This window comes from Apodemus sylvaticus, chromosome 18 (genome assembly GCF_947179515.1).
Source record: "Apodemus sylvaticus chromosome 18, mApoSyl1.1, whole genome shotgun sequence".
Taxonomy (NCBI): domain Eukaryota; kingdom Metazoa; phylum Chordata; class Mammalia; order Rodentia; family Muridae; genus Apodemus; species Apodemus sylvaticus.
The window spans coordinates 38408107-38435083 of NC_067489.1; the positions used below are offsets into that span (position 1 = coordinate 38408107).

Here is a 26977-nt window from a genome sequence, read left to right on the forward strand (position 1 = left end):
TCTACCACAACCTCTATAATGCGATGGTGATGGATTCCACTCTAATTACTTAAAATATCAATTCTTACTTTGTTAAAGCTTTTTGAATCTAACTATTTACAAAGTTCATCAGAAGTCATATTCTGCTGGGCAGTGGTGCTGTACACCTTTAATCCCAGCACTTGGGATGCAGAGGCAGGAAGCTTTCTGAGTTCGAGGCCAGCCTGGTCTACAGAGTGAATTCCAGGACAGTAAATTCAGGCTACACAAAGAAACCCTGTCTCGGAAAAACCAAGCACTCCCTCTCCCAAAAAAGTCATATTCCTTTTTCTCTTTGAGATTATAAGATAATTACATTTCTCCCTTTCCTTTCCCTCACTTCCAAACCTCCCATATTCCCTCCCATCTTGGCTGTTTCGAATGTATGACCTCTTTTTTTCAGAAAGTCTTTTCCTACACCTAGATTGCCTGTTTTCTTCTAGCAGGTTCAGTGTTTCAGGTTCCACATTTAGATGTTAGATCCATTTAGAGTTAGTGTTTGTGCAGGTGATCAACCTGTGTCTAATATGTAGACACGGTGTTTTCTCAGCATCGTCTGTTGCAGATGCTTTCTTTTTCCAGCAATGTTTTTGGCATCTTTGTCAATCACTAAGTGACTGAGTTATATCTATTATGTCTGGGTATTTGGTTTTGTTTCATTGCTCTATTCTTCTGTTTTGTGCCTTGTTTATATTGCTATGGCTTGGTGGTATATTTTTTTTTTTAAAGATTTATTTATTTTATGTATGAGTGCACTGAGGCATCCGATCCCATTAAAGATGGTTGTGAGCCACCATGTGGTTGCTGGGATTTGAACTCAGGACCTCTGGAAGAACAGTCAGTGCTCTTAACCACTGAGCCATCTCTCCAGCCCTTGGTAATACTATATCTTAAGATCTGGAATTGTAATCCCTCCAGGATTGTTCTTTCTCTTCTGGATTGTTACAGCTATCTGGGCTTGTTTGGACCTTAGAACATCTTCTCTGTGAAGATTGGGATGGGAATTTTGACTATGATTGCTTTGAGTTATGTAAATAGCTTTGGGTGGAATGGTCATTTTCACAATGCTAATTCCCATGAACATGAGACATCTTTCCATTTTCTAGTGTATCTTCCGTGTTTCTTCTAGTGTTTCTTTCTGTATCTTGTTGTTCATTGTCTAAAGTTCTCATTGTAGAAGTCCTTCAGTCCCTTGTTTGGCTTATTCCTAGATGTTTTCTTTTCCTTTGAGGCTACTATGAATGGGAGTGTGTCTGAGGTCTCCTCTATATGTTTGTTGGTGGTGAGCAGAATAGCTCTCAGTTTGTGCAAGTTGATTCTGTACCCGGCCATGGTTCTGAATTTGTTATTTGTAGAAGTTTTGTGGCAGAGTTTTTGTGGTCTCTGATGCATACTGTCATATCATCTGCAAATAGGAATAGTTTGAATTCTTCCCTATTTGTATTGCTTTATTTCCTTCTCATGCCTCATTGCCCCAGCTAATTACAGAAAAACACGGAAAAGGAATGGGAGATTTGTGGGCATCTCTATCTCATTCCTGACTTCGGTGTGTTTGCCTCAAGTTTTTCTTCATTTAGGGTAATGTTGACTGTAGGTGTCTCATTTTTTAGCTTTTATTGTGTTGAGGTATGTTCCCTCTAGCCCTACATTCTAGGACTTTTATCATGAAGGCATACTGGATTTTGTCAGTTTTCTTCTGCATCTATTGCCATGAGCAGATGATTTCTGTCTTTCAGTCCATCTATATGGCTTCTTACATTTATTGACTTATGCATGCTGAAGCATCCCTGAATTTCAAGGATAAAGCTAATTTGGTCACGATGGATAGATCATCTTTTCTAAAGATGTCCATATTCTTTTTTTAAATTTATTTATTTATTTTAGATGTCTATATTCTATTTGCAAGTATTTCGTTAAATATTTGGAGTCTATGTTTATCAGAGATGTTGGCTGTCATTTTCTTTTCCCGTTGTAATTTATCTGGTTTGACTGTAGCTGACAATAGTTAATCCACTCTGAGCTCCCACCACCCACCAGAGTTCTCTGGATTCACGAATGAAACACAGGTACACACACACACACACACACACACACACACACACACACACACACACGCGCCAGCTAATTTTGATATGCCTAACTTGCTCAATGCCTGGGCGCTTCCACCCTCCCCTCGGCTAGCACACCCAATATTCCCAAGTTGGCACCTTCTAAATCTCTATTTTATCTTTGCTGGCCAGCCTCCCCAGAGGACCACTTTCCCTTTACACCTACATTGCTGGATGATTTCTCTTCCGCAGCTCTTAAATCTAATCTCCGTTTCCATGTCATGTAGATTCTCTGTTTTTCTCCCTCGGTCCCTTGCCAGCTCAATCTAAAAGTCCCACCTCCATCTCCCTGCCCAGCCATTGGCTGTACGCAGCTCTTTGTAACCAATCAAAGGCAGCTGGGGGGGATGGACTCTCAGCATTTGGACAGGAAGACTCCCACAAGTGATTTGGGAAACTCAATTAAGACAGAGCATTAGAACCCATTCCCAATAGTTTCATATTAGAGTGATGCTGGCTTTCTAGAAGGAGTTTTGGGGTGTTCCTTTTCTTTCACTTCGTTCTTTGTTTCTTTGTTTTGTTTTTCTTTGTTTTGTTTTTCTTTTTTCTTTTTTTTTTCTTTGTTTTTTGGTTTGTTTGTTTGTTTTTTATTTTGGAGACAGGGTTTCTCTGTATAGCCCTGGCTGTCCTGGAACTCACTCTGTAGACCAGGCTGGCCTCGAACTCAGAAATACACTTGCCTCTGCTTCCCAAAGTGCTGGGATTACAGGCATGCGCCACCACCGCTCAGCTCTTTGTTTTGTTTTTCAATACGGAGTCTCTCTGTGTAGCTCTGGCTGTCCAGGAACTCGCTCTGTAGACCAGGCTGACCTCAAACTCTCAGAGATCTACCTGCCTCTGCCTCCCACGCGCTGGGATTAAAGGCATAAGCCACCACCAGCTGTGTTTCAATTTTTTGAATAAAGAAGGATTGCCTGTAGATCTTTGAATGTCTGATAGAATTCCGCTGTGAGCCCTTATGGCCCCGGACTTTTTTTTACCTACTAGGCTTTTTATTACTACTTTATTAAGATTTCTTGGTTTAATCTTGATGGCTTGGCTGAATCTAGAAATTCATCCATTTGTTTTATGTCTTTCAGCTTAATGGAGTATAGGTTTTTATAAATATCTGTATATAATGTTCTGAATTTCTTTGGTGTCTGTTGAAATGTTTTCCTGTTCATTTCTGATTCTGTTCATTTGGGACCTCTCTTTCTTTCTTGTGGTTAGTGGGGCCAGAGATGTGTCAATTTGGTTTATCTTCTCAAAGAACCAGCTCTTAGCTTTGTTGATTCCTTATTTGCTTTGTTTCTATTTCACTGATATCTGTTCTAGCTTTTATTATTTCTTGACATCAGCTGGGTTTGGATTTGGGTTGTTCTTGTTTTTCCAACTTTTTGACTTGCACCATTTAACCATTTGTTTCTGCTCTTTCTGATTTTTGACATAGGCACTTAGACCCCTCAAAGGATGTCTTTAAATGTGTCCCAGAGGGTTTATTGAATTATGTTTTCATTTTCATTTAGATCTGGGATTCTTTTTATTTTGAGATCTGCTTTGACCCATTTGTCATTCAGTAATGAGTTGTTTATTTTCCATGAGACTGCATTTACTAGTCATTTGTTCCCTCTTATAAGTTTTATTGCATTGTGTCAGATAGGATAGAAAGGGTGACTTCAATCTTTTTTAATCACTAAGGATTTCTTTGTGTGCCTGTATATGTTCTAGTTTAGAAAAGTGTCCATGTACTGCTGAGTAGAATATGTATTGGTGTTTGGGTGTAATATTGTATAGACATCTGTTAAGTACGATGAATGCATGATGTCAATTAAAACTGATGTTTCTCTTTATTATTCCTTTGCCCAAATGTCCTGTCCACTGGAGAAAGTGAGATATTGAAATCAATTGCTACCAATGGATTGATGGTAATCATTGTCCTTAAATGTTGTAGTTGATTTCGTTAATGAAATTTGAAGCTGCTGAATTTGGTTCATATATGTTTAGGATAGTCATGAATAGAAACTTCCCAGTTAACTGTTCCCTTGATTAGAATAGAGCACCCTTTCTATCTCTTCTGAGTAAGTTTTGGTTTAAAATCTTATTTTGTTAGCTCTTAGGTTATTGACGCCTGCTTGCTTCCTGTTCCCATTTGGTTAGAATGCTTTTGTCCAACCTTTTACTGAAAGTGCTTCCTAGCTCTAAAAATAAGATGCTTTCCTTGGAGGCAGCATATAAATAAATGAATTTTGTTTCTTGATCCATTCAGTCAGCTGGTGTCTTTTAATTAGAGAATCAAGGCCAGTATAGTTTAGAGTTATCACTGAAATGCTTTTGTTATCATGTTGTTGAGTTTGAGTATTGTTGTTGTGTTCCCAGTGGTATTGTGTGTTTTAATAATTGAGCCAGTCAGTTGTGGCTCATGCCTTTAATCCCAACACATGGAAAGCAGAGGCAGGGATATTTCTGAGTTTGAGGCCAGTCTGATTCTACAGAGTGAGTTTCAGGACAGCCAGGGCTACACAGAGAAACCCTGTCTCGAATAATAATAATAAAAATGCCTTTGTATTTTTTTCCAGAGATTCTGCGCTATGTTCACTCCTCTCTTCAACCTGAAATAATGCTTCCTCCTCCCATCCCCCCCAAAGCAGGGTTTCTCTGTGTAGCCCTGGCTGACCTGGAACTCACTTTGTAGACCAGGCTGGCCTTGAACTCAGAAATCCACCTGCCTCTGCCTCCCAAGTGCTGGGATTATAGGTGTGCGCCCCCACCACCCAGCTGAAATAATGCTTCCTGTATCTTATTTAGGTTTGACTTCTGGGGTACTAGATTTTTAGGCCATTTATGGTGTGCAAAGTTTTCTTTTTTCTTGGATTGTGGCAGATAGTTTTGCTGGGTATATTAATCTAGCTGGTCTATCATGGCCTTTTAGGACTTGGAATGCATTGTTTTAGACTCCTCTAGCTTTGAAAGTTTCCACTGAGAAATCAGCTATTATTCTGATGGGCTTTTCTTTATAGTGACTTGTGATTTTGCTCTCGTAGCTTTCAATATGCTTTCTTTGTTATGCATACTTAGCGTTTTAACTGTGATATGGGATTTTTTTTTTCCTGGTCTTGTCTATTTGTTGCTCTGTGGGCTTCTTGTATTTCTATGGGCATCATAGAAAAGTTTGGGGAACTTTTCTGTGATCTTGAAGATCTTGTCTATGCCATTGACTTGGAATTCTTCTCCCTTATCTCTACCTATAATGCAAATACAGTTTGAATATCCCACCTTTTACCCTGTAGGTTGTTTGTTTCTGTGTTTTTCCCTATTTTCATATTCCTTGCTTATTTGGTCTAGCTCTTCTACTTTATCTTCAAAACCGGATATTGTCAGTTCTGCTTGATCCACTGTACTTGTCAGGCTTTCCCTTGAGTTCATGGTTAAGTTATTGGGCTTCACAATTCCATCCTCATTTCAGCTTGAATTCTTTCAATGTTTTCCAGATCTGGGTTGTCTTGGTCATTTCCATCAACTTTGTGTTTGTGTTTCCCTGAGCATCACTCAAGCATTTATTCTTTGTAAACACTTTACCCTTAATTTCATTAAGGTGTGTGTGTGTGTGTGTCTCCTTTAAGCTCCTTAAATTATTTTAAGTTTATGATTGCTCTTTTAAAAGTCTGTGTCTTGGAGTTCATCTTGGTTTGCCTGAGTTGAAAGCAATAATGGATGCCTAATACAGAAAAGAAATAGCCAACTTAAAGCAGATCAGCTCTGTATTATCAGTGTTGGCAACTCTCAACAATGTTGATAAAAACAGGCCTCCAAAAATATGTCATTAGCTAAACTTTAAGCCATTGCTATAGTTGAGAGTCTTTGTTGATTTTTGTTTCTAGTGGTGGTGGTGGTGGTGGTGGTGGAGGTGGTGGTGGTAAAGGAGGTGGTGGTGGTGTTGGTGGTGGTAGTAGTATATATGTGTGGAGAAACCAAAGGTCAGAGGTCAATGTTGGGTTTCTTTCCATATTACCTTGCTCCCTAATTTTTAAGACAGTCTCTCCCTCACCAAACCCAATTTGAACCTATTGGCTAGATTGGATGGCCAGTGAGCTGTAGAAATCCACCTGTCTTCATGACCCTCTCCATCCTCTTTCTCTACCTGAGCACTAGGGTTACACACTTGCTTTATGTAGTGTCTGGAGATTGATCTCACATTCTCATGGTTCCCTTACAGGTATTCTCCCACCTGAGCCATTCTGCCAGGCTTACAATTTTCAGTAGCTTGCTTGTCAAGCTTTAAACTGGCATATGTTTGATATACCGTTTATTTGTTTGTTTTTGTTTGTTTGTTTGTTTTCCGAGACAGGGCTTCTCTGTGTAGCCCTGGCTGTCCTGGAACTCACTCTGTAGACCAGGCTGGCCCCAGACTCAGAAATCTGCCTGCCTCTGCCTCCCAAGTGCTGGGATTAAAGGCATGCGCCACCACTGCCCAGTTGTATGTCTTTTTAAAAGGCAGGGTTGTGTGTAGCCCAAGGCAGCCTTGAGGTTACTGTATAGCTGAGGAGAACTTTGAATTTCTGATTCTCCTGCCTCTACAGCCTGAGTGTTCAGTTTATAGACATGCACCACAACATCCTGTCTTACACAGTACTAGGGATTGGACCAAAGGCTCAGTTGCATACTAAACAAGCCTGGTACCATCTGTGCTATAGTCCCAGTCACATAAACTTTGCATTCTTCAACAAATATACCCACTCTACAGTTCCATTTTGAGAGAGGTTTTAAGTCACCTGAGTGCATTTCTAATCTTACTTGAGTCTCTGGTCCTTAGACACGGACACCTTTGCATTTAAAGAGTCACCTTAAAGTGAGCACCAGGAAAAGTGATTGGTGAGACCTAAAACAGATTCTAGGTGTCTTCAATGCAGCCCTCCTAGGTGACCACCCTTGTGAGATGGAATAAAAATGAAAGAAAAAAATGTTCTGGTATGATTTGGGCAAATTTTAATTTGTATTTTGAATAATATCCTTGAAACCGAAATATATTTCGTTTAAGCTATTGTCTAAACTAAAGAATGGATGAAGAAATATGACTGCTTTGTCACTTATGATTATGAACGAAAAGGATTTGGGCATAGGCCAGAGAGCGTTGAAGTCACCTGCTGTGGGTTTCTTACACTCGGGAGATGTTACTCAGTGTTTCGCTCTCATATCTTTGCAGTTGCTGGCCAACAGCCTCCTAAGAACAAGCGTCCAAAGGAGCAAGGAGAAAACAGGATCAAACCAACCAACAAAAAGGCCAAACCCAAGATTCCTAAGATAAAGGACCGGGACTCAGCTGACTCAACCACAAAGAGCCAGTCCATCATGATGCTAGCGACAGACAGCGGTCGCTTCCAGAGGCCTGCGGCCACAGTGAGTCTCGTGGCAGGGCAAACTCTAGAGCTACGGTGTAAGGGAAGCAAGGTGGAGTGGAGCTACCCCGCCTACCTGGACACCTTCAAGGACTCCCGCCTCAGGTAAGCATCACTGGCTTCCTGTTCATTGGGCTGGGCCAAGGGTTTGGTTTTTCTTCCCTCATCTGATGTCTTTACCTCTGGTATCCACCATCACACTCCACATGACTATAAAATAGAATAAGTGTCTTCTGGGTCACCCTCCTAGGTGACCACCCTTGGGACATGGGCTATTAACAAAAGAATAATGTTCTGGTTTTTTAAAGGTCTTTTCAACTTTTATTAAAAATAGGTTATTTTCTCACGTAATGTACCCACATTACTGTCCTCCTTCCCTCTACTCCTCCTGGTTTCTCCCGCTTCCTTTCCTATCTGAATCCACTATCTTTTTGTCTCTTATTAGAAAATAACAGGCTTCTAAGAGCTAAGAATAAACTGTAATAAGATAAAACAAAAAACTGTCACTTCAAAGTTAGACAAGACAAATTAACAGAAGGAACGGAGCCCAAGAGAAAGGCACAGACAGGAATCAGAGATCCACTCGTTTGCACACTAAACAATCCCATAAAAACACTAAACTAGAAGCCATAATATATGTGTGGAGGGCCAGGGGGTGGTGGCGCACGCCTGTAATCCCAGCACACTGGGAGGCAGTGGCAGGCAGATTTCTGAGTTTGAGGCCAGCCTGGTCTACAGATTGAGCTCCAGGACAGCCAGGGATACACAGAGAAACCCTGTCTCGATAAGCCAAAATCCAAAAAAACAAAAACAAAACAAAACAAAATGTGTGGATGTTCGGGTTCAGGTGCAGAGTCGTACAGGCCCTGTGCTCGCTGATGCCGTCTCTGTGAGTTCATGTGAGCTTTGCCCATGTCATTCAGAGGGACTTGTTCTCTGGTGTCCCCTCCCCTCTGGCTCACATTCCCTCCACCCCCTGAGCTTGGAGGGAAGGAACTTGATGGAGACATCCCATTTAGGGCAGAGTGTTCCAAAGCCTCTCTCTGTATGTTCTGGTTTTCATCGGGGCAAATTTTAGTTCATATTTTGCTGATTCTGTATAAGATCTTTGAAACTGAAATACATTTCTTTTTAATGAATTGCCTTAAAACCAAAGAGTGGCTGAAAAAAAATGGCTGCTTTACAGTTTTAGCAGAAATTAGTGAAATTCTTTCCACAGTTAAAAAATTGACACTCATCCCACAACATTCCTTGGAGGAGAGAGTTTAGTAGGAAACCATGTGACAAAAAATGAGCAGGAAACCCAAACATTTTAAGGAAAATATAATGCACAGAAGTGAATATTTAATAATTCGTTTAGTGAAAATAATAATGTATTCAATGTTTTCTGTTTTTTAAAAAAAAAAAAAAACTATCATAGGGAAACCAAGATGGCCAGATGGGTTCCTATGAACAAATTGCCTAAGGACCAATTTTAATTGCTTTGAAACCTTCTGGTTGTATCTGATTAGTTTTACTCTTTATGGTTGGTACAGAGACCAAAGAGTTTTTTAGGTCTGAGTGACTATCTTCTGGGGGGTCGAGCTTCTTCAAGAATAGTGACCAAGATGATGGAAGGTGAAAAGCTTGTGCTCAGTGATAGACATCTTATCTGGTGTGTGCAAGGTGCTGGGGTCTAGAACACATAGATGGTGTGTATGATGTACACGCACACACACACACACAGGCCTGTGTACCGGAGACTTTCCATGGAGATCCATGGCCTGGTCTGGTGCGAGGGCTCAGGCAAAGGGGAGAGAGTGCAAGCAGGAAGGGGGAGTCGTCTCCACTGCTTCTGCTGCTGCTTCCTCCACCCCAGTCTCCACCAGGGCTGCCTCAGTCGGTCCACACCGTCCTTCACTGAGTAGGCCGGGCTGGGCCAAGGGGAGGCAGACTAGCCAGCAAGGAGTGCGGGGGAGCTTCAGGGGGCTTCGGGAGAGCAGAACTCTTCCCAGGTGTCAGTATTACAGCTCTTATGACAGAAGCTCTCAGACAACAGAGACAGAGTAGTTCTTATGCACCTTTAATCCTTCTGGATAGGATTTTTTTTTTTAATTTGGTTTTTCCGAGACAGGGTTTCTCTGTATAGCCCTGGCTGGCCTGGAACTCACTCTGTAGACCAGGCTGGCCTTGAAATCAGAAATCCACCTGCCTCTGCCTCCCAGAGTGCTGGAATTACAGGTGCTCCCCCACTGCCCAGCTACTGGATAGGATTCTTATATACAGTTTGGGGGTGGGTCAGGGTCTGACAGCAGATACTTCTCATTGGCTTGGTCTGAGAGCTTGGGGAAACCTTATCTGCATGTGGGAGGGCTTGGTGCTGCTCCTACATGACTGATGGCCACAGACCTCTCTGCCAGGAATGGGGGGATTGTGGGAGGCTATAGCCATGACAGGAGCCGGGGACCCAAGGGACGTGGCCAAAAGCCTGCTGTCCCTTGACAGGCGACAGTCACCTGCTGGGTCACTGGAGTTTTAAGCCTGCACTCAACCTGGGACCAGGCTGCCTATCACAGCTCACCACCACTGCTACCACCCTGCCCCTGCCCCCCACACACACAGAGAATTCTGAAAAGCAATAATGAGGAGCCTACTTCAGATGTTACTGAGAGACAACCCCCCAGAACCAGCTACAGTATGTGGGAATGTGTTTTGGAGTTTAAACTTTATGTATCTTGAAGGAAGTCACCTAAATTATTTGGGTCTTGGTTTCCTTGGGGACAAAATGAAGTGTGTAGGGAGGCTGTCCTGATCAGACCAGGCCATGCGGTGGCTATTCATTCTTGGTTATCAAATTGACTTGTTCTATTGATGTGGAATTAACTAAAACCCAAGTGTACCTGTTTTTTGTTTGTTTGTTTGTTTGTTTGTTTGTTTTTGTTTTTGTTTTTTTCTCTTAAATTTACTTACTATGTTCTTTTCCCTTAGAAGACACTGACTAAAACAGAGGTTGCCACCAAAAGTAGTTCTACAACAACAGAAGTTTAAAAATGAATTTTGTATTTAGAATAGGCTTCCTAATTCGCCGATGCCTGCAGTTATTAAAGTGTGTCTCTTTAGTTGCTGGAGTTATAGAAGTCACATCTAGAAGTTCAAAAAAAGCATTAAAACCTCATGTCGTGAGCTGCTTACAAATTTAAGGATACAAATGCATCTGATTACACTGAGGCAATGGATTTGGTGGTTCTGTATATAAAACTTATGACAATTTTGAGCAACCAAGGTGCTGCTGGTTGGTTGCTCCTAGTGTCTATGGATAAAAATAACAAAGAAGCCAGGCAGCGGTGGTGGCACACACCTGTAATCTCAGCATTCTGGGAGGCAGAGGCAGGTGGATTTCTGAGTTCGAGGCCAGCCTGGTCTACAGAGTGAGTTCCAGGAAAGCCAGTGCTATACAGAGAAACCCTGTTTCGAAAAAAAAAAAAAACAAATCTAAAAAAACAAAACAAAAAAAAAACAAACAAACAAAGAAAAAGAATGTGTTCTGTGATAAAACTAACCAACCTCTAGAATCTCAGAACAGTGACCCCAGTCACAGAAATGACCCGTTCCAGGTGCTCGTCAACAGTCCAAACTGTGAAAAGTGTGCCCTAGAAGAGAATCTTCTCTCCGGCAGCCACAGAGTTCAAGGAAGATCAAAACAAGGCCCCCATTATCATAAGATTGGATAAGTTATAGCCAAACTTCAAGTCCCAGCCTTAGAGGGTGTCAGCAATTAAAGTAAGGGCATTCATTGGTTAAGAATGGAATTTGTGGCTGGGCAGGGGTGGCACATGCCTTTAATCCCAGCACTTGAGAGGCAGAGGCAGGTGGATTTCTGAGTTTGGGGCTAGCCTGGTCTACAGAGTGAGTTCCAGGACAGCCAGGACTACACAGAGAAACCCTGTCTCGAAAAAAAAAGAAAAGAAAAGAAATGGGATTTGTAACTTGGAAATGGAGATGTGTAGAAGGACTCTATTGACACTGAGAGCCTGGAACCCTCCAGTTCTCACCCAAGGAAGCAGCCTGTCCACCCCCAACCCCACCCCCACCCCAGCAAAGGATGTATTCACACCCCAACCTTTTGAAATATTGCTGTGCTGGCTGGTTTTATGTTAACTTGACACAAGCTAACATCATCTAAGAGGAACCTCAATTTTAAAAATGGCTCTATAAGATGAAGTTGTAGGTAAGCCTATAGGGCATATTCTTAGTTTCTGATTAATTTCGGAGAGCCCAGCCCATTATAGATAGGGTCATCCCTGGGCTGGTATCAATTAGAAAGCAGGCTGAGCAAGCCAGGGGAAACAAGCCAGTAAGTAACATCCCTCCATGGCCTCTGCATCAGCTCCTGCTCCAGGTTCCTGCCCTCACTGTTTTTTTATTATGAACTGTTATACGGAACTGTGAGTAAAATAAATCCTTTCCACCCAATCATGCTTTTGGTCACTTTGTTTCATCAGAGCAATGATAACCCTAATTAAGATAATTTCCTCTCCCTCCTTTGACTGAGAAAGTTAATCCTTACCATCAATGACCTTCTCTGAAGGATATAAGGCAAGACAATACTGATGCTCCTCAAGGCCCACCTATAGTTGCTTCTAGACCTATAACCAAACTCAAGGCAGAGCAGGCCTCTATAAGGGAAATATAAAGTGTAGTCCATGAGGAAATGCACTACAGTACCTAGGAGCTTAATGAATTTCCTAATTTATTCAAGCAGAAGTCTGGGGGAATATGTGTGGGGATGGACTTTACAGGTGTGGGGGGTAATGGTGGAGGGAACATAAAATTGGATCAGGCTGAGTTTATTGATATAGGCTCCCTGAGTGAAGATTCTAGGTTTAATATATTATATTTAATACAATAAATCACAGGGTTAAAGACAGTGTCAATGGTTTGTTTGAATTGTTTGGATGGCTTAGATGTTTGTTGAATGGTTGGCCGAAGCAGCTGTCAAAAGATGGCCTGCTGAAGGGGTTGGAGATGCCGGATATCCCTTGGCTTAGTGTTGATGAAGGAACTTTAAGGCACAGGGAAATCTCGATGCTAGAGTGGGTATGCTGTATAAAACCTAATCCTCCACGAAGGGAAGGCCCAGGAGACATGCCCTGCATTAACCCTGTAATACACAAAATGGGGAGGAAACACTAACATATTTGAAGAACTTCATTGTCTCCTTTTTTCCTTGTGCCATACCTTACAGCTGGAGGAGACACTGCCTCTCAGTTGGATGAATGAAATGCAATGGGCTTAGCTGGACCCCAAAGTAGCAGGTGGTAGCAGTGAGTCTCCACAGGCAAGGTGATTGTTGTTATCCTGATGGGCAGCGCTGGCAAAGCAGCGTCGATAGTGGCCTAACCCATAATAGCCAGAGCAGACAAAGTACATTTTATGGTGCAAGACTCATAAAGACCTTTGGTACCAGCTAATCAACATGGTGTTGCCAGGCATGGAAGAGATAAGAAGCCTTCTGGATTTCTGTTTGATCTGTATAAGCAGGAAAATTTTCAAATGAAAGGCTACACTGGATCATGGCAAAAGGGAATCTCCGCCCATGAACCAACTTCCAGACTTGAGCCAATTGCAGACCCAGAATCCCTTCAGTAGAGGAATGTCTAGGTTCCTCTTGGTTAAAATACCCACGAGTTTTACTGTTATCCTTTCTTGACCTATAGCCTTTTTTAAAGGTAGCTTACACTGGGGGAAAGGAAACAATCAGACTTTCCAGAGGCTCTACCCTCATCTGCAAATAATTCTTCTCCCTTTGAGAGAGGAAACTGGACATTTGACAATGGGCCACCAAGTTACCATGCAGCCTGAACTGCGCTTTATAAGATGAATGTTATCTACCCCAGTAAGCCATAAAGTAGAATGTGCACAGCAGCAATCTATGTGATTGGTCCTAAGTAGTTAATGAAGGCACATAAAGAAGTTGCCCACTTGCCCGGCAGTGGTGGTGCATGCCTTTAATCCCAGCACTTGGGAGGCAGAGGCAGGTGGATTTCTGAGTTTGAGGCCAGCCTGGTCTACAGAGTGAGTTCCAGGACAGCCAGGACTACACAGAGAAACCCTGTCTTGAAAAACAAACAAACAAACAAACAACAACAAAAAGAAGTTGCCCACTTGTTAGACATCAGTGGAAAGAGCAGCCCTTGGGCCTGAGTGTTCGATGCCCCAGTGTAGGGGAATGCCAGGGCAGGAAGGCAGGAATGGGTGGGTAGGTGGGTGGGGGAGCACCTTCATAGGGACAGGGGAAGGGGTGGGATAGGGGGTTTCTGAAAGGGAGACCTGGAAAGGGAAAACAATTGAAATGTAAGTAAAGAAAATATCTAATAAAAAAAGATAAGAAGTTGCCCAAATGCCTATGATTTCTCTACCGATTACAATGCCATCTACGGCAAGCACACTCCTAGTGCATTGAGTGTGTCCCTATGATTGGTTGGCTAAGGAAGAGAGGGCTGGGACCTGGTTTTCTGCATGTTGTGCAGGCACAAGCCAGAAGTGAGCAGCTATTACAACCTCTTTCTGGAACAACCCTGAAAGACACCAGTAAAGGAAATTCTTTACAGTGGGCAGAACTTCTGACAGTTCACATGGTCATACATGTATTTTGGAGATGTGTGATTGCTCACTGGTGGGCGATAGCCAGTGATTGGCTGCATGCTCAGGGACTTGGAAAGAACGTGATTGGAAAATTGATGAGAAAGCCATCTGGGGAAGAAGTTTGTGGGTAGATCTCTCCAAATGGGGAAAGATGTGAAGATACTTTTGTCTCATTCAAATGATCTTCAAAAGGTGACTTCGGCAGAAGAGAATGTTGGCAATCAAGTATATTTGGATGATTCGTTCTGTGGACAGTCAGCCTCTTTTCTCAGTCATTGCCAGATGAGCCCGTGAACAAAGTGGCCATGTTGGCAGAGATGGAGGTTATGCATAGACTCAAATACATGGACGTCAGCTCACCAAGGCTGGCATGACCATAGCTGCTGCTGAGACCTGCCAAATATTTGCCAGATCTGCCATATAAACCCATATTGACCCATATAGACACATATAGACCCATTCTAAGCAGACCCAGATATGGCACCAGGGTGACCAGGCGGAGACCTGGTGCTGGGTTGACTACACTGGACCACTTTCCCCATGGAAAGTTCTTACTGGGGTAGATATTTATTCTGGTTATGGATTTGTTTTTCTTGTACATAATGCTTCTGCGGAAACTACCTTGTCAGACTTACAGGATGCCTTATTCATCACGATGGCATCACTTCTGACCAAGGAACTCACTTCATAGCCAGGGAAGTGTGACAGTGGGTCTACAGGCTTGGCACCATAAAACTAGCCAAGGCCACATGACCAGTTGCAAGAATGAGGATTTTAACTGATAGGAGTGTTTTCCATCATATTTGTTAAGAATGTGTACAGATATTTTTACAAAGGTCCCACTATGTTCCCCATCAACTTGAAACAGCTAGCCTGATAGAAAGATAGAATGGCTTTTGCAGTCACAGCACTAAATAGGTAGCAGTACCCTGACAATCTGGGGCGGGGCTCTCCAGCATCCAATATATGTCACAATATGTGTTTCTTCCATATCCAGGGTCCACAAGTCCAGGAATTAAAGGGTAGAAAAGGGAATAGTTTCACACACTATCACCTCTAGTGACCCACTAGGAAAATCCTTGCTTTCTGTTCGTACCCTAAGTTCTGCTGGCCTAGAAGGTTTGTTACCAGAGAAGGGAGAGCTCTTTCTGAGGAGCCACAACAAACATGCTATTGAATTGGAATCTCTGATTTCCCGTGGATGATTTCTGCTTCTGATGCCCTTAAACCAACAGGCTAAGAAAAAAAAATAGCAGTGTTAGGAGGGGGTGAATGATCTAGATTACTAAGGGGAAATTGAATTGCTTCTCCACAGTGGAGATAAGACAGTTATGATATCTGGAGTGTAGTACATCCTTAGGGCGTCTCTTGGTGCTACCAGGTCCTGTGATTAAAGTCGGTGAGAGACTATGTCAGCCTAATCCAGGCAGGATGACAAAGGGCACAGACCCTTCAGGAATGCAGGTATGGGTCACACCTCCAGGAAAAGAGCCAAGACCTACTAGGGTTCTTGCTGAGGACGGAGGAAATACAGGATGGGTAGTAGAGGAAGGTAGTTATAAATACCAGTCAAGGCCCCATGACCAGACCCAAACAAGGATTATAATTGACATGAATGTTTTTGTCATGTCTTGTTAAGAATGCATTTGTGCTAGCCAGGAGTTGGTGGTGCACGCCTGCAATCCCAGCACTCTGGGAGGTAGAGACAGGCAGATTTCTGAATTCAAGGCCAGCCTGGTCTACAGAGTGAGTTCCAGGACAGCCAGGGCTATACAGAGAAACCCTGTCTTGAAAAGACAAAAACAAAAACAAAAACAAAACAAAATACTGCATTTGTGCAGGCATTTGTGTTTTCTCTTCTCCATTTATTTGTCATGTAATGTAACATCACTAAAGAGAACACCAGTGGTTATCATACTTAAGCTTGAGATACTAAAAGAATATCCCTCAAGGGACACTGACATCCATTCTAAAATCTATAATGTGTTTGCAGCTGTAAACATGATAGTATATCGTGTTAGGCATAATTATGATCTGGTTAAGGATATAATGCACTTGCATTGTACATATGATAGTTATCTCATGTTAGGCATAATTATGACCTGGTTATTGTTTCATTTAGAAAAGAAGCATGGCATAAGGCAAGGTTGGTTGTGTGTCAGGTTGGCAAGAGGTGGACTCGTAATGGCTATTCTGATTATCAACTCTATCTGGAATTAACTAAAACCCAAGCCACTGAGCACACCTGTGAGAGATTTTTGTTTCTTAAATCATTTGAAGTGAAAAGACATGCTTTTAATCTAGATCTTTTTGTAGTGGAAAGACCCACCTTTTGCCCACATCTTTTGAGGTGTGGATATTCTTCTTTAGTCTGGGCTACCCCTTCTGCTGGCAGCCTAAATAAAGGGCCATGGCAGACAGAAGCTTTGACTCTGCCTGCTTGCCCTTGTTCTCACTGGCAAGTCTGTTCCTGTGCCGGCATTAGAGCCTATTTCCCTGGGATTCCAGTGCAGACGTAAGAACAGCTGAGACAAGCCAGGCAGTGGTGGCTGTAATCCCAGCACTCTGGGAGGCAGAGGCAGGCGGATTTCTGAGTTCGAGGCCAGCCTGGTCTACAGAGTGAGTTCCAGGACAGCCAGGGCTATACAGAGAAACCCTGTCTCGAAAAAACCAAATCCAAAAATCCAACAAACAAACAAACAAACAAAGAACAGCTGAGACATCCAGCCTCCCAAACTGAACAAGTACCAGATGCTTGGGCCTTCTGTTAGTAGACAGTCATTGTTGGACTAGCTGGACCACTGTCTATTAACCACTCTCATAAATCATTCATGTGTGTGTGTGTGTGTGTGTGTGTGTTTGTGTGTGTATGCATGTGTCTATATACCACTATTAACCACTCTAATAAATCTCATATATATGTATGTATATATATATGCACATATATATGTATATGTGTATATACATATATATGCATTTGTACAGACATATAATTTTATATTTATATAGTATACTATATCTCATATAATCTCATATACTATATTTCATATAATCTCATATATTATATAATATATATATGTATTACGTATATATCTAAGGTCTTTTCTTCTAGAACCCTGATTAATACCATCTGTCAGGTCTTATTTCTATATTTCGGTGGGGAAGTATAGAGTGCTACCTCTTTGGGGTGACAGGAATGGGAGGAGGAACATGGGCGGTGTTCAGTGTAAACTCTGCATGCCCAGCCGATTCATTTTTCCACAGAAACTCCACTTTTTACAGGAATTCACCTTTTCAAGAACCCCAGCAGCACTCAAACAGAAAATTGAAGAGCAGCTTCACCTTCTTCCTCTCTCTTTCTCTCTGCCCCACCCCCAACCCAGTCAATCACCACCAGCCAGATCCGGCTGAGCCTCCTCCAGTTTCCTTCTAGTAATGTTGAAGGGAGCAGAGTGGTGCCCCCCCCTCAACATTCAGATCTCCTCCATGGACGGAGGCCAGCCTTCTCCCAGCATGGATGAGCCTCTGATCTGCACCATCTGTAGAAGCCTCTGGTGCCTACTGTAGCATCTCTGTACTCATAGGCTGAGGTTCTAAGAGATGCTCCCAGAAGTACCAGCCTCCTGGGGCCTAAAGCCTTCTGCTTCCGTTGCCTGGTGCCCTCCTGGTCCCTGGATACCTGCTCGCTTAAGCCTGGGTAGCACGTTCTCTGGGGAAACCACAGCAGGCCTTGCTGGGGGTGCATTCCAGCCGTTCCTCCTGCTTCCTCTCTGCACCTCTCTACATACTAGTACATGCTTGCTTTTCCCTGAAATCTGCCCTTTTCACTGAGACTTAGCTGAATGTGTGGCATATGACATTATCTATTAAATGATGCCCGTCATCCCACGGGGCTGCACAGAGAAACCCTGTCTTGAAAAACCAAAAGAAGAAGGAGGAGGAAGGAGGAGGAGGAGGAGGAGGAGGAGGAGGAGGAGGAGGAGGGAGGAGGAGGAAGGAGGAGGAAGGAGGAGGAAGGAGGAGGAAGGAGGAGGAGGAGGAGGAGGAAGAGGAAGAAGAGGAAGAAGAAGAAGAAGAAGAAGAAGAAGAAGAAGAAGAAGAAGAAGAAGAAGAAGAAGAAGAAGAAGAAGAAGAAGAAGAAGAAGAAGAAGAAGAAGACTCACAACCTGAATGAAAGAGGAACATCCCGAATCGGGACGTGGGGTGACTTTTCACCAGTAAATAGCATTTGCTTCATCAACAGTGGGGGCCTTCTCCAAACAAAAACAGATGTGGCCCCCCAGGGACCTGTGAAACATGAAGAATGTAGAAACACCCCGGCAGAACTCCGTACCAAACAACCCTAGGAAACTGTGACTTATTTGACACAAGTTTTAAGAAACAGGCTTGTGACGTCTTCCTGTGTACCTGGCACCTGTGGACGGTAGAACACTCAGCCTGTGTTCTCCTTACTGTGGAGGGAGTTCTCTCCAGTCTTCTGGGGCTCGGTGTTCCCCAGATGTGCCTCCTGGGGAGCCGCACACCTTTAACCAATACAGAGAACTTTCTGAAGCAAAGTCCCCCAGGTTAACACTTCTGTCCACGTTTAAACTTCTGTCCGTGCTGTTTCTTTCCACTGCGTAGTGGGCTGTTCCTTGTCACTTAGCTGTAAATGTTGGGAATTATGAAGAAGATGGGTCTAATGTATACATCCCCGACTATGTGACACAGAACCCAAGTGGAAACTCTACGTGCATTTGTTGTTCCCACTTGCTTCAAGCGTCACAAGTCACTCATTACGTAGGAAGTGAGTTGGTATGTGTCTTAGGGTTTGACTGCTGTGAACAGACACCATGACCAAGGCAAGTCTAAGGACAGCATTTAATTGGGGCTGGCTTACAGGTTTAGAGGTTCAGTGCATTATCCTGAAGGCAGGAATACAGCAGCATCCAGGCAGGTATTTCAGTGTATCATCACAATGAGTTTTAGCCAGCAATGGTTTTACATTTGCGATTTCATAATCTACCTGTGTGTTGTTTCAATAGCAAAAGAGCGTTACATGGACGAGGTATAACATCATTTCTTACCTGGCTCCAGTGTGTGGCAGTTTGGCAGACTTAACTCTTAGTGTAATTGTACACACTCTGCACAAGTTACTAACATTGTTTGTCTCCAAGAGAGATGCGTTCGGGTCTTAAGTATAGGGTTTTATACTATCACCATCAGTTATATTCTTAGGCACGTATCCACCACAGAAAGAAGAACTGTGAGAGTGGAATCTAGAAAAACAATTACCTTTATATTTTGCCTGCACTTCCTAATCAGTTACTATGACTCTTTCTTGAAAGGGCTTCTGTCTTAGTCAGGGTTTCTATTCCTGCACAAACATCATGACCAAGAAGCAAGTTGGGGAGGAAAGGCTTTTTTCAGCTTACACTTCTGCATTGCTGTTCATCACAAAAAGGAAGTCAGGACTGGAACTCAAGCAGGTCAGGAAGCAGGAACTGATTCAGAGGCCATGGAGGGATGTTCCTTACTGGCTTGCTTCCCCTGGCTTGCTCAGCCTGCTCTCTTATAGAACCCAAGAACACCAGCCCAGGGATGGCACCACCCACAAGGGGCCCTCCCCCCTTGTTCACTAATTGAGAAAATGCCCCACAGCTGGATCTCATGGAAGCACTTCCCCAACTGAAGCTCCTTTCTCTGTGATAACTCCAACCTGTGCCAAGTTGACACACAAAACCAGCCAGTACAATTGACCCCTTGTCAACTTGACACACAAACACATCACTATTAAGCCTTAACCCTTACTTTCTTATTCATCCCCGAGATCTAAATTATTTTAAAAGTCCCACAGTCTTTACATATTAAAAGTTCAATCACTTTAAAATGTCCAATATCCTTAAAATTCAAAGTCTTTTAAAAATTCGAAGTCTCTTAACTGTGGACTCTACTAAAATGCTTTCTTCCTTCAAGAGGGAAACATATCAGGGCACAGTCACAACCAAAAGCAAAACTCAAACTCCAATGATTCAATGTCTGGGATCCAACTCACGATCTTCCGGGCTCCTCCAAGGGCTTGGGTCACTTCTCCATCTCTGCCCTTTGTAGCACACAGCTTGTCTTCTAGGCTCCAGCTGCCTGTACTCCACAGCTGCTGTTGCCCGTTGTTGGGAGTTGGACTACAGACTGTAAGTCATCGACAAATTCCCTAAATATATAGAGACTACCCATACGTTCTGTGACTCTAGAGAACCCAAACTAATTCAGCGTCTTTCTAGATATTATTCTACACCCACACACAGAGCTGTTTCATATATGCCTGTATACATTATAGGCTAGGACCACAGATGAGGGAGACTATGCAAGTTTTTTTTTTTTCTTTTCATGTTTAGGTGACCTCATTTAATAATGACCTACATTCCAAGTCCATCCACATAACTGCAAATTTCATGACTTGTTTTTTTTTTTTTTACAGTTAAATAATATTTCATTTTGTGCATGTACCTCACTTTCATTACCCATTCAACTAGGTTGGTTTAGTTATTTTTTAATTAATTAATTTTGTTTACTTATTCACTTTGCAACCTGCTCACTGCCCCCCTCCCAGTCACCCCCTCCCACATCCCTTCTCCTACCCCACCCCCTCCACACCTCCACTGAGCGGGTAGGGCCCCTCCTGAGTATCCCCCTATCCTGGCTCTTCAGGTCTCTTCAAGGCCAGGTGCATCTTCTCCCACTGAGGCCAGACAAGGCAGCCCAACCAGAAGAACGTATCCCACAGACAGGCCACAGCTTTGGGACAGCTGCCACTCCAGTTGTCCAGGACCCACATGAAGACCAAGCTACACATCTGCTCCCTGTGTAGTGAATTCTACAACGTCCATTTTCATTTGCGCTCCAAACAGCAGTGAGTAGGAGTTCTTTCCTGGCCGCCTCGCCAATATTTGTCAGATTTCCTGATGACAGATAGCCATTTAAACTGGCACGAGGCAGTATCTCAAAGTAATTTTAATTTGTATTTCCCTGATAAATAGGGCTGTTGAACACATTGAAAAAAATAGTAATTCCTGGCCATCTGTGTTTCTTGCTTTGAAAACTTCATTAGCCCACGTGTTGATTTATACCCGTGGTGTTCATTTCCTGCAGTTATGACAAACACGGCTAACGTACGAGAGAGAGCCCGGCAGAGCCAATCTGCTGATGCAGAAGATCTAAGCGCATCTGCGCCTCTTTCTTGGCAGGGCATGTGGGCTCATGTAATTGACCAACTCCTCTGTAATCTGAGGTCTGTATCCATCTCCTCCCATAAAGAAAGATCCCCTTTGTGGCAAATGCCACAGCCGGTTCCTGAGCAGATCCCTAGCACCTAGGATGGCTCCTCTGCCTCGTGCCGGAAATCAGGAAATACCTTTGGTGTCTTCATAGGCTCAGAAGTCAGTTCACAGTCACATACCCACTCACACAATGTTGAAAGATACTTAGAGCCTTGTGTGCACTGTGCGTGTGCACTATGTATATGCGCTGCATGTGTGTGCTATATGGGTGCACTACATTTGTGTGCTATATGTGTGCACCACATTTGTGTGCTATATGTGTGTACTGTATGTGTGTGCTTTATGCATGCACCATATGTGTGCCCTGTATGTGTACACTACATTTGTGTGCTATATGGGTGCACTGTACGTGTGTACTGCATGTGTGTGCTATATGTGTGCCCAGTATGTGTGCACTACATGTGTGTGCTATATGGATGTATTGTGTGTATATACTACATGTGTGTGCTATATGAGTGCACTGTATGTATGTATTGTGTGTATATACTGCATATGTGTGTTATATGAGTGCACTGTATGTGTGCGCTGTGTGTAGCAAAAGGATGGAAGGAAAGGCAGACAGCTCATCTCGCTCCCTCCTGACCACAGTGAATACAGGTCGCTAGAGAGTTCACATTTTTTCTCTCTTTCTTTTCTTCCTATTTTTCTTATCTTGATATGTAGCCAAGCTGACCTTGGAATGCCTGATTCCCTCGCCTTAGCCACCCCAGGGCTGAGATTATTGGCATTCACCACCAAAGCCCTTAAGTTGTTCCTTCTCTTTCGGCTATTGAGGTCATTACTCCATTCCTGGAGACATTGGAGCCTTAGAGTCCCTTTATTCTGATTCTTTCTTCCCTGGTTTTAATGTCACCAGAAGGAGGGAATCCCCCTTGGATGTTTGCATCTTTCACATCCAATCAAAGGTCTTGTCTCTTCCCGGAGATGGAGAGGGCCCTGCCCTGGTCTTCCCGGGCACCCAGTACAATGTCCCCTGGCCAGTGCAGCTTGTCAGAGAGCAAGTGGTGCTGTCAGCAAGGGTTGAGTGCCAGTCTAGACTTAGGTACCATGATCGATATGACCTGTGACCTGGGAACAAGGTCTATTTGAGCGTTAATTTCCTTAATTTGTAAAGACTTTATTTATTTACTTGTTTGCTCTTATATGTGTCCACACAAAAGCCAGAAAGAGGCATCCAATCCCTCAGAGCTGTAGCTGTAGGTTTTGCGGGAGCCCTGGCGTGGTCTCTGGGCACCAGCATCTGACTCAAGTCCTCCAGGCTGTGGAGCAGGCACTCTTAACCAGCCCCAAGACCGAACTTTCAAGATGAAAAAAAAAAAAAAAAGGTCCCCCTCCCTCCCCTCCCTTCCCTTCTTTTAGGTTGTTGTTGTTGCTTGTTCCTTATTGGGGAGGAAGTTGAGACAGGTCCTTACTTTGTAACCCAAGCTATCTTCATACTTACAGCAATCCTCCTGCCTCAGTGTTGCAAGTACGGAGAATAATATGTATTGGCTCCCATCCTTGGCTTCCATTGTTTTTAAAATCTGCTTTCTTTATTTTTATTTCTTTTATTTGAAAGAATACTGGGGGAGGGGAGCTGCCTTTATATATACCAGGTCTTGTGCCTGCAGAAGCCAGAAGAGGGTGGTTAGCAAGTCCCCCTGGAACTGAAGTCTGCAGCCATGTGGGTCCTGAGAATTGAGCCCTGGTCCTCAGAAGGCAGCCAGTTCCATAGCCACTAAGCCTTGTGGTTTTCTTTGGCACAGAGTGATTGTGTATTTTAGTAGAGATACAGTGGAATGATTTATACATGTATATAATGTGTATTAATCAAATGAAACTATTTAACATTTTCATTACCTCATACGGTTTTCATTTCTTGGTGCTGAGAACACGCACAAGGATCTCTTCTACCTATTGTGAAATATCCAAAAACGTTACTCGCCAGCACTACACAGGAGGACCAAATTCCCCAGCCTATTGGACCATCGTACCCACTGACCATTCTTTTCCTTTCTCCTCACTCTTCCAGCGTCTAGTAACCACTCCCATGAGGCAAATGACGCGCAGAGATAGATGGTTGGAGCTGCTGAGCGGCAGAATGAGTTCAAGAACGTGGGTTGGTCCCCTGGGTTTGGATGGCACATCCTTCGCCATCTGTGATAGGCCCCGTGGAATATACTTAGATCCAAGTCACTCTTGGCCTGGGGAAGCCAGTTTCTGGAGAGATATACTCGCTACATCCTGGGATAAACTATATTAATACATCTAGTTTCAAGTTGGAGACTGAAAACTAGTTAAGTGGAATGTAATCGGCCTTCCTGGGATAGCTTCTAAGTGGGTCACTTCCAAATCATGTCATAATCAGAATGGCCACGAGGTGGCAGGCTTTATCGGTGTTAACGATTTTCTTCAGTAAAAGATTCAGTGGCTAAACAGAGCATGGACAAGGTCCCGCAGGAGCTACAGCAACATGTTGCAGGGGCTACATTTTCCGATGTTGTGGTAGACTGGGGTATCACTACCACACTGGATCATATCCAGTTGTGTAGATGTCCCACCACTTTGAGACCAGAAAGGGGAGGGGGGGCATATTTGAAAAACCAACCAGCGTGCATTGTAATTCACTAAATGTTCCGTTTCCTGATCTCTCTGCACCCTCCCTGCTTCCAACGCTTTTTAAAAGTTTCTGCTAATGTGCAAAGTCCTGTGGAGGCACATGGGCACGGAACTTATCATCTCAGAGGAAGATAGTCTATTAAATAAGCAGTTTAATACAGGTCATGTGCACGAAATCAGAAGGCAAAAACTCAAGATGATAGCTGGAGATTAATTTAACCAGGTAAAGGGGGTAGAGAAGAGGGTAAGAAAGTTCCAGAAAGAGGGGACAGATGGCAGGAACCACCTAGAGGTAAGAAAGAGTAGCAGAACCTGTGACTGTGAGGGTGTGTGTGTGTGTGTGTGTGTGTGTGTGTGTGTGTGTGCGCGTGCGCACGCGCGCGAAGGTAAGGTAAGCAGACATGATAGAGGCGAAGGGGATTTGGCGCAGGGGTGAGGGCTATGCCGGGAGGCAAGCAGGAAGTATACCACAGCAGCCTTTCTCAGTCGCATGGAGAAGTTCAGAGCCACATCTAAGGTGACTATAAACCTTATTGTGCACACACACACACACACACACACACACACACACACACACATGTATTTTTCTTGGCCCATGTCTTTAGTCCCAGCACTGGGAAGGCAGAAGCATGGCGGGCTCTGTGAGTTCAAGGCCGGCCTGTTTTACATTTCAGGTTCTGGGGATGGTGAGATCCTGTCTCAAAAATAAAAGCAAGCAGCCAGGTGATGGTGGCACAGGCCTTTGATCCCAGCACCTGGGATGTAGACAGATCTCTGAGCTGGGGGCCAGCCTGATCTACAGTAGAGCACGTTCCATAACAGCCTGGGATACCCAGAAAAACTGTCTTGAAAGAAACTGGAAAGAACGACAGACAGATAGACAGACAAATGTTGAGTGCAGAATATCAAGCCACAATGACTCTTCCCAGCCCGCATGTGCCACAGGGAACACAGTGGACTAGTAAAATGGTCCAGATCATATGATAAACTCCCACGGGACCTCAGCTAGACCGTTTCCATCCTTTCTGCAAGCGTCCCCCCTTCAGTTCTGCCATCCACACACTTCAGGTGGGAAGAAGAGGGGAATTCCTGGCGCTCTGCTGAGTCAGAAAACAAAGTGAGAAATGTGGATGGTGTGGCCCAGCCAAAGGGTTAAATAAATCACTGCTGGAAGAGGGGGGGTGCGGTGTGCGCTGGGCGCCCTCAGTGAGGAGACAAACAGCTTGGCTCACAGGGCACACCCTAGACCTGCTCCACAGGAAAAAATTTTTTTTTTAAAAAATAAGGGTTCAAACATTATCTTTCAGGATGTGTGTGTGTGTGTGTGGTGTGTGGTGTGTGGCTCAGGATGTTAACAGTTCTCAGTGGAGACCTGGAAGCTGGGAGGAGTGGGTGGGGCTCAGCTCTCTTTGATGGCTGGTTCCTCTGAGAACAATAAATAGCTTTTAGGAGCAGAGAAGGCATCTGTATTTCCACTTGGCTGCGCTGGGCCTCAGCTCCCTCCACCCACAGACTACACAAAGGAGGGTGGGCCGGGGAGGCAGACAGTGGGCTGCAGGCCAGTCTCCTAAGCCGGCCGCCTCCCCAGCTCACACAGGGAAAGGCATCCGTCCGAAGGGCATTTTCAAAGAAAAGGAATGTGAGGGAGTATTTATGACTAGAAGGAACTCACTGTCGAGAGAGAAGAAACTGCAAAATGTGAGCACCCGCTGGTGGTATGCGGAGAGGAGAGCATCTTTCTGCCCCAGCTAACTCATTTTGGTAAAATATACACAAAACAGCATTCATATCGTTTTAACTGTGCTTACGTATACACCTCAGGACACATAAGGAAATTCGTTTTTGTTAGGAGGACTTGTTTCAGATTCAAACTCATTTTCCTTCAAAGCTGGATTTTTCGGGTCAGCACAAATAAAACTGACTTCAGGTATGCGCCTCCTTCTCATGTGGAGCTGCAGGTTGAGCCCGTGTACAAGCTGCTGTCCTAGTTAGCAACTTGACGCAGCCTAAAGCCACCTGAGAGGAAAGCCTCTCGGGGAATCGCCTAGACCAGAGAGCATTTCTGAGGGAGATTGTCTTGCCGGTTAGGAGAAGCCCTGCCCCACTCTGAGTGGTAGCCTCCTTAGGACAATGGTGGATGGGAGGGCGTGTAAGGAAGCAGCGGACACTAGAGAGAGCCAGCCAGCAGTGCTCTTCCTCGCTTTCTCCCTCAAGCAGCAGAGTACTTGCCCGGTTATATCAAGGTGCTGGATTAAGTCCTCCGTGTGGCAAGAATCAAGAATACATGCTATAGTCAACCTCTGATACCTATCTTCAAGTAAGTTTCCACCCTGGACATTAAAGATAAAGAACTCGCCCCACCCTAAAGGTGGGACATGCTATAGCACCACATGTCCCTGGAGGTAGATGGGTGGGAATGCAGAGTACAAGTCTTCTCTCGGTGTACTGAATGTTCTGACGGTGTTAAAGGTGCAGAAAAATCACAGCTATGTTCCTTGCGGGGCATGGGTGGGGGAGGGTAATAATAGACTCCATCTCCTCTCGAGTTATCAGCACAGAGTGAGGTCATGTGTGGAAAGCACTTGGCGTATGTAGTAAGCCTCTCCGTGAGGCAAGCAGAGCTATTTTTATTCGTTCTATTGTATCCCAAAGAGGCAAAGCACGGGGAAATGGCCAGTCCGCCACAGGTTTTGTTTTCAGAAGAAAAGGCTTCAGTCTCCTATCTCAGTCTCCTAGGAACTAGATGTCCCATGCTGCAGTCTGGGTCTGGGGTACCACCCAAAGGCTGGAGTCCAGCCATTGGTACAGTTGGGATTTTTTAGAAATGGGGCCTAGGGAAAGGAAATTAGGCCATTAGAAACATATTTTTGAAGGGACTATTTAAGACATTGGTCCCTCTCCAGCTCATCTGTGTGTGTGTGTGTGTGTGTGTGTGTGTGTG

The 26977-nt window shown here is 44.0% G+C and overlaps 1 protein-coding gene across 1 annotated transcript in view; it reads left to right on the forward strand.

Annotated features, from left to right (window-relative positions):
- Pdgfrl (platelet derived growth factor receptor like) overlaps nucleotides 1–26977 on the forward strand; it is a 57004-nt gene that overhangs the window by 6503 nt on the left and 23524 nt on the right. The window contains exon 2 of the mRNA XM_052162383.1: nucleotides 7306–7603. Within this exon, the coding sequence (XP_052018343.1) occupies nucleotides 7306–7603 (298 nt within the window). The remainder of the gene's footprint in view (nucleotides 1–7305; nucleotides 7604–26977) is intronic.